Here is a 13,590-nt window from a genome sequence, read left to right as displayed (position 1 = left end):
TGGGCCCATCAGAGTTAAGAGGCTTCCAGAGGCCCCTACACCAAGGCAGACTTTATGGAAAATAATTTCTACCTCTAGCGATCAATGTCTTTTACTTTCTTAGCATCTCAGTTTTGCTTTTCAAAAGATATTCCTATGGTTGGACCTTTTATATCCTCTCTTAACCTATACATTAAAGGCTCAATTCTGAAATGTTACTATTGGGAGGACCTTAGAGCAATAGATCTACGGACAGATCCATAGCCTTTGAGAGGATGTTCCTGAAGGGTATTGAGGATCCTTGACCTGACCCTCCCTCTCTTTTTGAGCTTGGATCCTGATATGACCAGTTCTACTCTATCATGTGCTCCTAACATGATAGGCATAGCCTCTTACCACTGGCCAAAACCAATAAGGTCTATCAATCATTGATTATAATTTCCAAAATTGTGAATCAAAATCCTCTGATTTTAATAGATTTTCTTACTTTAATCAAATATTGACAAGCATGGATAGGTTTTATATCATATCCACGATTTTGTATATTTTGTAAAAGGTAGAATTTTGCCCATCTTTCAAATTGCCATGAAAGCAATGGTTTCCTTGGGTTTAAATCCTAAGTTCTGTCATTACTGAAAATGAGTGTATCTACATAACATTTTAATTCTTGGTCTTCATGCTTTTCTACTGTCCTAGGGCTTCTGAGAGAACTCACAAGGCCTGACATCATCCTTTCTTGCAGATTCGAAAGCCAGGCCATGTCCTGGCTGCACCCCAATGCCTGACAGAAATAGAATGAGACGAGAGATCCAGCTGGCAGGATATCAGCCTAGGAACACATGAGCAGCAAGAAGGACGTCTAGCTACATGGTCAGAAAAGTACTGGGAACGGATGGTTACAGAGCAGAGCAGTGTGGGTAGAAAGTCTATGGTGTGGGTATTCTGCAGTTAAGCCATATTACCTATTAGCTGATAGTTGTTTCATTTGAACAGCTTTTTCTTTCCCTCAAGACATCTGTCCTGGAGATTCCTATCAATTAGAAATAAGCCATCATCAAGAACTGAGTTTATTACTACTAATACTGAGCCACAGCTCAGAAGACTGACTTTCTCCTGTCCACTTAGAACTCCCCACCAAGAGTCTCCAGATATGTCATACCATAGTGGCCCTGCTTGTCAACTAGAGGGTTCCATTTGCTTCTCACAAAGTCTCCAAGATCTTGCTGAGTACACAGCACATGTTAATTAAAATTTTTCTAGGAAGTAAATGCCAGGATGGGTCTTATGTCAGAATGTATCAACATGGAGATTTTAATCTAGATAAAAATTCTTAAAACGCAGCTCTACTAACCAGCAGTTGATGATTAGAGTATCTTCAGATAGAGGCTCAGGGAGATCTAGACCAGACCATGGCATAGCCACTTCTCAGATCTTTCCAGGGGAACTCATCTGAGCATCTGCACAAGTGTCAAGAGCAGGATTTTCCGTCCATCTGTTCAGAGCTTCATAAATGCAAACTGTTTTCAGTAACCTCATCTTTTTTCTGTTGGTAAGAGATGTTCGGGGTACCACTAATTGCTCTCTGCCAGCAAACAAGGCAGGCCTGAAAGTGTTCCAGGGTGCAGCATGTGGCAGACCAAGACTCACACTAGCATGTCCACATGCCAAGAACTCCATGCTTACCGATGAAGAAAGTGGGACAGGCCATCAAATAGGGTGAGGATCCTAGAACTCCTTCAGCGTGTAAGCAGGCACATGGCATTGAATAAGGTCCTCATGTTCTAAGGGGAAATGTTAGGACGAATGTCTACAGAAACAACAACTGCTAAGTTGAGAAGGAGCCACGTGTGGGAGCAAATGACTTCCTCAGGCTATCCCTCTACAGCTGCTGTCTAAGAGTCATCCCGTTGCCACAGGAACTAGACAGGTGCATATTGACATGAACCTTTCACTTGTTTGATATTGGCACTAGACAAACAAACTCCATAGAGATGAGCTAGCTATTGGGAAACCTCCAGCTGGATTCGACTGTTGGGCCCCAGGTGGGTATGGTCTTTGCTAAGGTCCTGCCTACCCCTAAAGTTCTGTGGCTTGATTGAATCGTCACCCTTTGTTCTTATGGGTTGCCTAGGACTAGATGTTTTTATTTCATTACAATTCAATAGTTCATAATTTAAAAGATACAGGCATTTATTGTATTTTCGGTCTAAAACATCATAAACATATAAAAACACATGTTTAGCTAAATGCATCCAGTTTCTTATTAGGCATAAATGTCATTCAGGTTGTTGAGTCTGTGTAAATGTTTTTGTACAAGTAGTTGGATCTAATTGCCATTCTTACTGCCTCGCACAAAAGAATACTTGCTCAGTCAGGGTAGATGGTAATAGCATTGTTTTGGCTATGCAATATCAGTCAAAAGAATATAAACACCATTAGACTAAAAATATGATTGAGTCTTTTTTTACTGGCATTTATCCAAAATTGCAACAGATATCTATTTAGACAGAAGGCTTGGTTCTATGTTTCATGTGAAAATCCTCTTCTCCTTGATGAAAGTCTAGAAATGTTTGTGATACAGTTAACGGCAAGCCAGATATCGAATCTTTTACACACACACACACACACACACACACACACACACACACACACACACACACAGAGGGAGAGAGAGAGAGAGAGAGAGAGAGAGAGAGAGAGAGAGAGAGAGAGAGAGCTTGCTTTAAACTCAGTAGCCCCTATAAATTTTCCTGCAGGAATCCCACAGGTTTTTGCTTCTCAATAGTTCTGAGCTCCAACAGACAATTCATTAAGCAATGCCTACTAATAATTCATATTTCCTTTTTCCAAGACATAGTGATTGCCAAATGAGCTCCTCATTGCTCGGCAAACAGTGCTGAATACCTTGAGCTGATGCTCTCTAACCAGAAGCAAGGAAACATGAAGCAGCTAGCTACCTAATACAGCCTTACTTCAGTGAGCCCCATGAGTTCCATTGGCTTGAAATACTGAACATGGTTACAGACTTCCATTTATATCTTCATGAATCCTTCAGAACCAGAATTCCCACAGTGCGAACAACTTGTTGGGTAGACCAAAATAAACTTATTTCTTGTCAATGAATTTCAAATTCAATCTGCTTCTTCACTAAATGCTAATCATCATGGGGGACAGGTTTAAAATTCACCAGAGTAGCAGAGTCACCTTTCATCTGGCTGTGACTTGAGGGTGCGGCCACAGAAACAACATAAAAACTCCAAAGTGGCAATCAGAATGAAACTGACACAATTGTATGGACCAGGCTGATGGTCAGTGGGCCTGGAATTATCATCTTTCCCTGGGCCTTCATTAAAAATAGTTCCTTCCTTTGGCCACGTAGATATGTCCCTTTTTAACCCAACATGTCTTGTTTGTTCCTCAGTCTCACTGCCACAAGGTGGACTCTGGTCATTGACACTGTGCTGCAGAGTGAACTGTATTCTGACAGACACTGTCAAGTCAGAACCCCAATATCTAATAATTTGACTGCACTTGGAGGCCTGACCTTTGAGAGGGGAAACTGTTAAAATGAGGTCATTGGAGTGACAGTTCTGGTTATCCTGGCAAGAGATTTAGGGTTGAGGAATTTACCTTAGAGTGTTTGCCCTGTGGAAGGCCACCCATTCAACCCCCACAGTAACAATTGCCACCAAGGAACAAAGGAAAAGAAAAAACGAATCTCTGAACACAAATACTGAAGAAAGAGCAAATAAAGAGAGAAGACAGCCCTTTGCAAGCCAAGGAAAGCATCCTAGACACAACTAAGCCTACACGGGCCTTGAGCTCACATTTCTAGCCCCTAGGATGATAAGGTAATGCATTTCTATGTGTTGGGACGCACATTTTTTTTAAAAATTTGGTGCTTGTTATGGAAACACCAGCCAACTAATATTCCTAGAAAGCAGAAAGCAGATAGAAGTTGTTCTGTGTTGGATGTCTGCCGCTGCCATAAGTTGAAGAATGAGACAATTGTTATACAGGCAAGAGGCAACGGAAAAACATTCTAACCTGACCTCCTATACTGGATATAAATGGAATTACAGCCACCTGGAGGAGTGAGGCTACCATCTTGAGGTCACCATGAGTACCTTTGAGGTATTTTGTTGAACAGTAAAGTCTTCTACTGATAGGTAGCCATAAATAATATAGCTATAAATAGATTTGATAAGGGCTAAAGTATCCAGAAAGGAGCTAAAAGACAGGGATGAGAGTCTGCAGTGAAAGGGTTTAGAAACATGTGTCCAAGGATAGGAAGCATAGAACCAAGTTAATGCTGATATGTTATAGGAGCTAAATGCTCCACACATCACAGGCAACTGCTGGCAGCTGGCAGCCCCAGAGTTTCACCTGCCTTCCACTTCAAATTCCCACAAGGCAGGGTCAGCAATTTCCTCTGTCGGGAAGCAGAGCCCAGCTTGGTGCAGGGCTCTGCATGTCCTCAGGAAAGAAAGTCCCCTTCCTCCTATTTCCAGCTCACTTCCTTCTGTGCTAAGGAAAGAAGTTCTGAACATTAGTGTAGGATGTCATACAATAGATTGATGGGCAGATAATCAATCTCTCTCTCTTTCTTTCTCTCTCTCCACCCCCACCGCTCTCTTCCCCTGACTGATAAATGCAAGTATGTGAACATTTGTAAAGTAAATATCCATCCACTGCCTTCCAAATCCTCCAAGCTTTGAAGCTGAGTCTGTACTCTACCATACTGATCCTTTGTAGGACCTCTCATCCAAGTGTTGGGTCCTAGTATGATATTGAGAATCAAAAGCCACAGGTACAAATTACTTCTATGGGCAGAGATAACTAAAAATGTACTTGATACCAATAGCAAGGAGCAAGAATCTCTTAGAGTAAAAGCTTTATGTAAACTATATATTATAATAGAAAGCACATAGTCAAAGTTATTAACAGCCATGTGATAAACAAGCATGTGACATCCTAACATGTATAAGGACCGCGTGAAAGTTAAAAATGAAAAGTCAGGCTGGAGATAGCTCAGCCAGTTTGCTTTGCAAGTATGAGGACCAGAGTTTAGAGTCCCAGCACCCACATAAAAGCCAGGTGCTGTGGTATACCTTTGTAACCCTCATGCTTTGGACAGGAGGGGAGGATGAAGCCAGAGGATCTCTAGAGGTGGCCAAATCTAGTCTAGCCAAATCAGTGGGCTTCAGTTTCATTCAAAGACCTTGTCTCAAAAACAAGGAGGAAACTGAGGAACACAGTATATATTGACCTCTGGCTTTGTACATGTATGTATACACACATATGCATATACACACAAGAGAGAAGGAGAGAGAGAGAGAGAGAGAGAGAGAGAGAGAGAGAGAGAGAGAGAGAGAATGAGAGAGGAAAATAGGAAAAGCCATTTAAAGAAAGAAGACAGGTTTTTGTTTTGTTTTTACACCTAGAGTTTGGCAATGAATTATGAAAACAGAAATTTGAGTTCTGTGTTTGTGATTTCAGGTGCAGGGATGGCTCCTCTGGGAAGTGTTACAGCTCTTTATTTTATAGTAAAATAGTTCTTTAGCTCACCTCACAAAGCTGTTCTAAAGTGCTGGGGAACTCTATAAACAGAACAAGCAACAAATGTTATTAATTTAAGAACAACTGTCTTGGGGCTGGGGATTTAGCTCAGTGGTAGAGCGCTTACCTACGAAGCGCAAGGCCCTGGGTTCGGTCCCCAGCTCCGAAAAAAAGAACCAAAAAAAAAAAAAAAAAAAAAAAAAAAAAAAAAAAAAAAAGAACTGTCTTCGACATTGTAAGACTCTGATTATCTTATGAACCCAAACCACTTAAGAGAATTGGGCTGGGAATCCAAAACATCTGGAGAGCTATCTGGCAGCATCCTCAGTTCACAGGAGTCATACTGAAGACTGTAATCTTGACTCTACATCTCTTGAGTCTGGGCCCTGTAAAATTTTCATCAAAGTTGTCTTTCTCCAAGGTGCTGAAGCCAAAGACTGTGGTATCTTTGAAGCTGTTCCCTGTTCATTAGCCTTGAGGACAGTAGGCTCCTCTTCTTAAAGAGAACGGCAACAAAAAGACATCCACATCTATCTGGGCATTGCCTGTCTCACTGTAGTCATGCATCAGACCAGCAGGCAAACGGAAACCCATCTTTCCTACCTAAAACACAAAGCCAGTTACACAGTTTGCAGATTATCTGTAGATCAGTTCCTCCTGGCTGAACACTTCACAATCTCCACACACTGGGATCCACTCCACTCATTAATCTGCCTTTCACACACGGAGTCCAGGAATCCACAAATCTACAGGGGATTCCCAAAGGCATCCATCCTTCCTGTCTTCCAACTTCTGCTTTAGGGTTTGGAACTTCAGGATGCCCTCTGCTGGCAGGGGTAAAAAATGTCTTTGGAATGTTCAACCAAAGACCAGAGCTAGCTTGGGGTGTTTGCAAACACAGAGATGAGTACATTTCTAAGGTTCCTAAGCCAGAGGCAGACAATGCACCTTGAACCATGCACAACACAGGCAACCAGGGCAGGAGCACCATGCAAACCTAAGGTTCCAATAGGGCCTGACCATAGTTCAAATGGGACGTAAGGGTGAAAGCATAAACTATAGAGAAGAATATCTTATCGGGGCACAGTTTGTTCTGTTGGCTGCCCTGCTTTCAGAACATTTAAAAAAATATTCTCTGCCTCAGTTTCTTTTCTATAAAACGTAGATAAATAATCTGTCTCCTAGCCTGATAAACAGCCACACTAAATCACTCTATGTGAGAACCTTAGCCTGGAACCCAATGCAGAAGATCAAGAGCAATAAAACACATTATATTCCTCTACGATTAAAACACCTTTAACCACAAACTGGGCTTCTCGATATTGCTTTCCACCATGTTTTGGCAACTAGTAAACAAAAAAATGTTTTCTTTTGATACTTAGAACAATTATTTGTTAGTCGGAACTCCAGATCTGGGGGGAACGACTTCTGCATATGATTGGTCTTCTTTAATTAGCCATTAACTAAAGACTGTGTCCCAAGTGGCAGGGTAATTTACACCGTGTTTGAAAACAGGTTGAGCACTTCACTTCTAAATTAGGAGCAATGAATTTGTGTTGAAAGTGTAGCCAATAACCCGGAGCTGTTCTCTTAGTGTCAAGGTTTCAGTCCAAAGGAACCTTTTTAAGGCAAATAACCTGATCAAATCAATAACAGCCCTCTACACTGGTCTAACAAGGACTGCCCCAGCACTAAGAGAGTGCATGCTAAATGGGTATCCAAACTGCCCTCCACCTCAGAGAACCAGGGGGAGCTTTCTCTTCAAAGACACAGGGGGTGGGGAGATACCATAGAACCAAAGCCATTCTGCCCTCTTCCTGGAAGGTGCCAAGTTGCCAGGCTAGCAAGCTCTTGCCTCTTACCACGAACTCCTCCAAAGTCTGGTAGGTCTTGCCCCGGAACTCGCAGTAGTTCTTCCTCTCTTTGCACTGCGGACAGCACTGACTGGTGTCAACGTGGATGCAGCGCGGGTGAAGCCGCGGGCACTCTGGCTGGGCGCAAAGGGGCCCCTCCTCCGTACACAGACATGGGCAGGCTGAGGGACCTGGGGCGAACTTCTCCCCAATCGCATACACGAAGCCACTCTCGTCCACGCAGCCCTTCCCGCGGTAGTCGGGATAGGCGTATTCCTCAGGCAGCTCCGGTGTGGGCATGAGTTCCAGACTGATCGCTTCCTGGGCGGCGGCCGGGGGCTCCCCCTGTGGGGTATCCCCGCGAGGCCGGACCTGCCAGTCCGCGGCCTTGGCGCTCCCGCTCTGGGCAGCCCAGGCCTGCTTCTGCTTGCTCCACGCCTCCCGGCCCGAGAGCGCGCGGCTGCCCTTGCTCTTCCAGTCCCGGGCACTGCTGCCCTCGTCCCTAGAGGCGCGCCCGAGCTCGCTCACCCTTCCCGGGCTGTCCCGAGACGCGTGCTCGCGCTTTTCCTGGCCGGGTTGCTCTGGAGCTTGGGCCAGCTTCTCCAGCGGGATGCTCGGACTGCACAGAGCCACCATCAGGCAGCAGGTGACCAAGAGGGAACTGGAGAGCGCGCCAACTGCCATCGCAGAGGAGCTAGGCATCCCCTACCACGTCCCGGCGGGCGGGCGGGCGGGGAGCGCGGACGTTGAGCAAGTCGCATTCACAGCCCTGGGGCGCGCCGCTGCCAGCCGGGAGTCGTTGTCCCTGCGGAGAGAACAGCAGTACAACTGAGCTCCGCGGCCCGCGCGCACCTCGGCCCCGCCGTGGCCCCCTCCCGGCCCGGCGCCGCCCGGGCTCCAGCATCCCACTAGATTAACGAGCTGGACGCTGGGGGAGGGGGCAACTTGCCCAGTGTCTGGTATACAAGGGGGTTCTCAGACATCACACATGTACAGGAATAGACAGCAAGCCAAGTCGGAGAAAAACACCGGCCGCGAGGGTCTCCTGCGGTGGGGATTAGTACTGGAGATGATCACCGGCAGGTTGCGGAGCCGGAAAATGCAGCAAAGACGGGCGGGTGAGGGCTGCTAGGCTTGCACTCAAAGCTCAAATCCTGGCACCTAGGCTGGCTCCCCCTAAGTCTTGGCCGCATTTCCCGCAGGTTTCTAAACACAATTCCGCAGTGGAGTTGGAGACCGACCGACAAACGTGCAAGCAGATTAAAGAGAAACCCTTCCTCTCCAGCCCGAGGGGTTTGTGCATGGAAAGGAAGCTGGGGGAGAAGTGAGAGAAAAAAAGAAAAACACCCCCCGCAAAACCACAAAAGCTCGCTGTTACTCCGAAGACCCCAAGATTCATTTGTAACTTCTTAGATGCTGCTGTCTAGGGAGTACATGCCCCTCTGTTCTCTAACCTGGGAGCTATCTGGCCTCTGCCTGGTCGGCTGGGTCCGGGATTCCTGAGGCTTTACTCCTTAGCTGCTACCTCACTTCCAGTAACTGGCTCCTCACTAAGAGACTTGGAGGGTGATGTGAGCACTGCTACTGGCTAGAGGCTATCTTGTAATAGCATATAACCCGGAGGGGTCTTGGTGATCAATAACTGCTGTTCACCCAGGGAGTTCTGAGAAGGTTGGAAGTGCAGGGACATGGGACTAGGGCCAAGACTACCTTACTGAAGGGCGTCTTCCAGCCTTTTATGGATCTCAAAGTTTCTGCCACCCAAAGGAACCTAGAGCCCCCAGACATCACTGGGTACAGACATACCAGTCTCTATTTGCCTCTGTCAAACACCCACCCTCTCCATACACACCAGTGCCTCTGTCCCGCTCTATCTCAGCCAGTCCTCTCTGTTAGGACTCCAATTACGCTGGCCCCTGACTCGTTGCCAACACCAGTGGACCTCAGCCCAGGGCGAATTGCCCATATTTAAAACTTGTGAGTCAGGAAAGGGTCCTCTTCAGCAGATGGGCCATAGAGTAGTTTCCAGAGGCGTCCCCATGCCCGCGGCGTGGACCTCCAACATGCACCCTCACCCCGGCGGCGGAGTGGCACCTACATACATGAGCTCAGGACGCAGGAGGGACGCCGGGCTCTAGCGGGCGCGGCCCTGGGGCTCCAGTGTCCATTCTGGTGATGACCGGGGACCAGCGCAGGGCGGACCGCAGAGAACAGTCCGACCAGCGCGCTCCGCCTGGCGCATGCACCCGGTTAGAGCATTTGACCTAGCCTGTTCATCTGGCTGCTGATGGCTGGTAGCCTCCTCCCGGAGTCCTGTCAGTGCCCGCGCTGCCTTCCACCTCTCATCCCCGGGTCTCGTCCCTGAATCTCCATCAAGAAGCGCGCCCTAGGGAGCCGTCAGAGCCCAGTCTCGCTCTCCTTGCCAGCCAGGCAAAGAATTTTTCCAAACCGAGCTGCGGGGACCAGTGGGTATCCGCTGCGCCCTGGAGGAGAGGAACAGCTCGGAGCGCGTCCTGAGGGCCAATGGGATGCAGGCTGGCTGAGAGCCGCACGCCCGCCGCCTGCCTCCTGTCGCAGCTGCCTGGCATAGGGCTAGCACCCCGCTCCTTCCTCCGCTGCCCACGCTCACGAGGCGTCGCCACCCGGGCCGGCGTTGCCCTGCCCTCGGTGGGTAGGAGACCCGAGCTGCACGCGCTGCCCTGGCAGGCACCGCTCAGCCCACCTGTCAGGTGCACTCAGGCTTCCATCTAAGACTTGTCACTCACTCTTCTCTGGACCTTTCATCTTGCCTTTTCTTCTTTCTGTTTATTCTTTTCTTTAAAATCCTCTCCCCTAATAGGCCCCCTCTGGCTTTGCTCTCAGTGGATAGATTGCTTTTGCTGCTGTTGGAAGTGTAAACCAAACTGTTGAGTTTGAAATCCTGAGGATGTGTTAGCGGAGACTGTAGGGAGGTTTATTCCATCTTTACATCCAGAAACCCAGAGGAACAAACAAGGAAGAATAAGAAATGTGGACAATTTCAAATAGCACACGCTCTGGTTCTCTACTACAGAAGCTGCAGCTGCAGCTGCTGCTGACTTGTTTAAATGCTGATGTCAATTCGCTCCTCTTTGATCTTGAATCTGTTTCTTTTCTTGGATAAAGGACTAAAGGCCAGTGGTATATGTTCAAATTAATCTCCAAAGTGGGGTGTTTAAAGAAATATTTCTTGAACAGTGGTTACTCTCCATGCCAGATAGTGACATACAACTTTAAAGGGTCAGACTCTCTGTTGGGAGTGAGACTGCCTTGGGAGGAAAGAACTATTTTCTCCACCTCTGTGTAGATGATGAACCAAGGTTTAAATGGAGACCGGAAAGAATAGGACCTGGAAATTCCTTGGGAGACCGTTTTTCCTTACAAACAGACACATGCACACTGACAGAAGTGTAGGGATTCTCCATGCTGTCTGCATTTGCTGCAAACACCAGAGAAAAGATCTATCCTTGCCTGAGGGTTGCTGCCTCACTTATAGATAACCCCTGCTCCTTTTTGGGCCTCCTCAGTCATAACTTCCAGGGCTGTATAATACCACTAATACAAATACCTCCACAGAACACCATAAAAATAGTGCCGGAGGTGTGATCACTTCTATGGCGGGAAATGAACCCTCCTCGGAGTACCTAGAGACACCATCAAATGCTTTCAGAATCAAGGCTGTTACTGCCAACTGCTCCAGTCATGAAATAGCCCAGACGCTTTGTTTTACCAAGTGTCCCAGCCTCCTCCCCCCAACCCCGGGGCAAATTTGGTTACAGTTGGGAACCACAAACCTGTACACCTTCTAGGACTATGTAATAGTACATGTCAAATAGCACAACAGAAAAATCAGCTGTCCAGTCAAAGGGATGAAGAGGTTTTATTTGCCTCACCTTGGTCCCAATGAAGAGATTTTATTTGTCTATGATTCCAAGTCACTTTGAATCTGGAGGGACTTGTGATTTTTCCCAACCTTATGGTCATAAGGTAGAGATACTACTCTGAGTATTCAAGAAGAGGTTTGGCTTGCCTCCACCATGCCTTTAAACTGGGTTTTCTCACCAGATATTCTGAAACAGTGATAGGGCAGATTAGATGCAGGGAGAATGCAATTTCAGAGGAACCACTTTCCTTGGCGAATAAAAACATTATCCTTTCAGGCAGCTTCAATGTCTTAGGGTTTCAATTGCTGTAGTGAAGCATCGTGACCAAAAGCAACCAAAGAAAGGAGCAAAGGGCTTATCTCACTCACGTTTCCACATAACAGTTCATTATTGAAGGGAGTTTGAACAGAAACTCAAACAGGACAGGAACATGGAGGCAGGAACTAGTGTAGAAGCCTTGGAAGATGCTGCTGCTGGCTTTCTTCCCCAGACTTGTTTAGCCTGCTTTCTTAGATTGACAGCCCAGGAATGGCACCACTTACAATAGCCTGCTACGTCACACTAATCTCTAAATATAACAATGTCCTCCGGGCTTGTCTACAGCCTGATCTTACAGAGGCATTTTCTCAGTTGGGTTTCCTTCTCCTAAAATGACTCCAGCTTGTCTCAAGTTGAAATAAAAAACAATCAGGACAACTGACTTCTCGTCAAGTTGACATACAGAGCACCACTTTTCAGTTAGAACCTTTCCTTTCTCAATTGTCCCCAAGATGGGATGTCAATATTAATATTGTGCCAGGTGGTGGGGGTATACACCTTTGATCGCAGCATTTTAATCCCAGAGGGGCAGGCAAATCTCTGAATTAGATTCTGTAGAATCTCTGAATCTACAGAGCAAGAGAAAGAGTTTGGGATGGTCAGAACGACTTAGGGAAACCCAGTCTCTATAAACCAAAGAAAACATACAAAATGAAGGTTCTGCAGTCTTTACAAATTCAGACAGTTTAAAAAAAAAGTCAGTCTCTTTAGAATAACTGGTCTCTTTTAGAATTCAAAGTCTCTCTAGCAACCCAGTCTCTATCAAACTCCAAAATCTCTTTAAAAGCTCAAGTCTCTCAACCATGGGCTTCTGTGAAATCAAATAAGTTAAATACATTCTTATTCCATGAGGGAAGAACCAGGGCACAGTCACAATCTGAACAAAGCAAAACTGAAGCCCAGCACTGAAAAGCTCAATGTCAGATATCTGGGGATTCATTCACAACCTTCTGTGTTCCTTGAGGGGGGTTAGGCAGCCATTCCTAGCACACAGAGCTTATCTCCTAGACTCATGCTGAGTCTATTCTACATCTGCTGCTGCCATTGGGATTGCTATCTCTAAATTGCTATCTCTAAAATGACCAAGTCCCCACTACAATTGTGAAGTACCTTCACTAACAGTCTTCCCTGGGCTTTCTTTGGGGACTCTGACCATGCTATTTAGTTCCAAGCTTTAACTCCCCCCCATAACACATTATTTTGGGGCTTTGACTGCAACTGAGGCTGCATCGTCACAAATGGCCAACTCTTTAAACTTTCAAAGTCGGCATCACCTGAGTCACTCTGACACTATCAAGTTCAGGCGATGAAATGAGGAACAGCCTTGGCTGCCTCTGGACCACAACGTTTCTGTGCTGACTCCAAAAAGGACTTCCCAGAAGATTTTGTCTCGGTGATGCTGATCTCTTCTTAAACAGGGTTTATCTCTTAGCTCCAGCTGATCGGCATCAATTGCTCCAGTAAAGCAAAGGTTTTGCTTCAGTGGTGCTGGTCTGCTGCTAATCACGCCTGTTTCTTCAGCTCCACCTGACCAGAAACACAGAAAAACAGACTCTTAATTCAAAGTATCGCACAATTGAATAGAATCTTTAATCTTCCCTCTAAAACTCCACAAGCCATCATTGGCAACTCTCTCATCATTCTTAGCTTCCAAGCTTCTAGGAGCAGCCCATTGGTCTCTGAGAACTCAATGGCTTCTCCAGCCCCAAGTCCCAAAGACCTACAACCCTTTCCAAAACAATATTATCAGGTCTGTTGCAGCAATACTGTCCTTATACCACCACCACAACTCCTGTACCCAGCAATTAAATAAAGGGGACTTTGCTACCATAGTAGGAATTTATCCTTCATCTATTGCCAGTGCAGTAACTTCCTGTGGCCCATTTTCCTTCCTGCTTCGAATGTTTCCTTTCTTCTTCATTTTCTCTCTCTCTCTCTCTCTCTCTCTCTCTCTCTCTCTCTCTCTCTCTCTCTCTCTC

At 46.2% G+C, this 13,590-nt stretch overlaps 1 protein-coding gene across 3 annotated transcripts in view; it reads right to left on the bottom strand.

Annotated features, from left to right (window-relative positions):
- Positions 1–10,345, bottom strand: part of Vwc2 (von Willebrand factor C domain containing 2) — a 141,190-nt gene extending 130,845 nt beyond the window's left edge. The window contains exons 1-2 of one of the 3 annotated variants that reach the window (XM_039092332.2): positions 9,494–10,345; positions 7,401–8,196 (exon numbers count right to left, since the gene is read on the bottom strand). In XM_039092332.2, coding sequence (XP_038948260.1) covers positions 7,401–8,093 — 693 coding nt within the window. In that variant the 5' untranslated portion in view covers positions 8,094–8,196; positions 9,494–10,345. The other 2 variants (NM_001109312.1, XM_017599335.3) reach the window with 2 other exon arrangements.
- Positions 10,346–13,590: the final 3,245 nt, after the last annotated feature.

This window comes from Rattus norvegicus, chromosome 14 (genome assembly GCF_036323735.1).
Source record: "Rattus norvegicus strain BN/NHsdMcwi chromosome 14, GRCr8, whole genome shotgun sequence".
Classification (NCBI taxonomy): domain Eukaryota; kingdom Metazoa; phylum Chordata; class Mammalia; order Rodentia; family Muridae; genus Rattus; species Rattus norvegicus.
The sequence above is the reverse complement of the archived record's forward strand: the minus strand, read 5'-3'. Positions and strand labels throughout refer to the sequence as shown.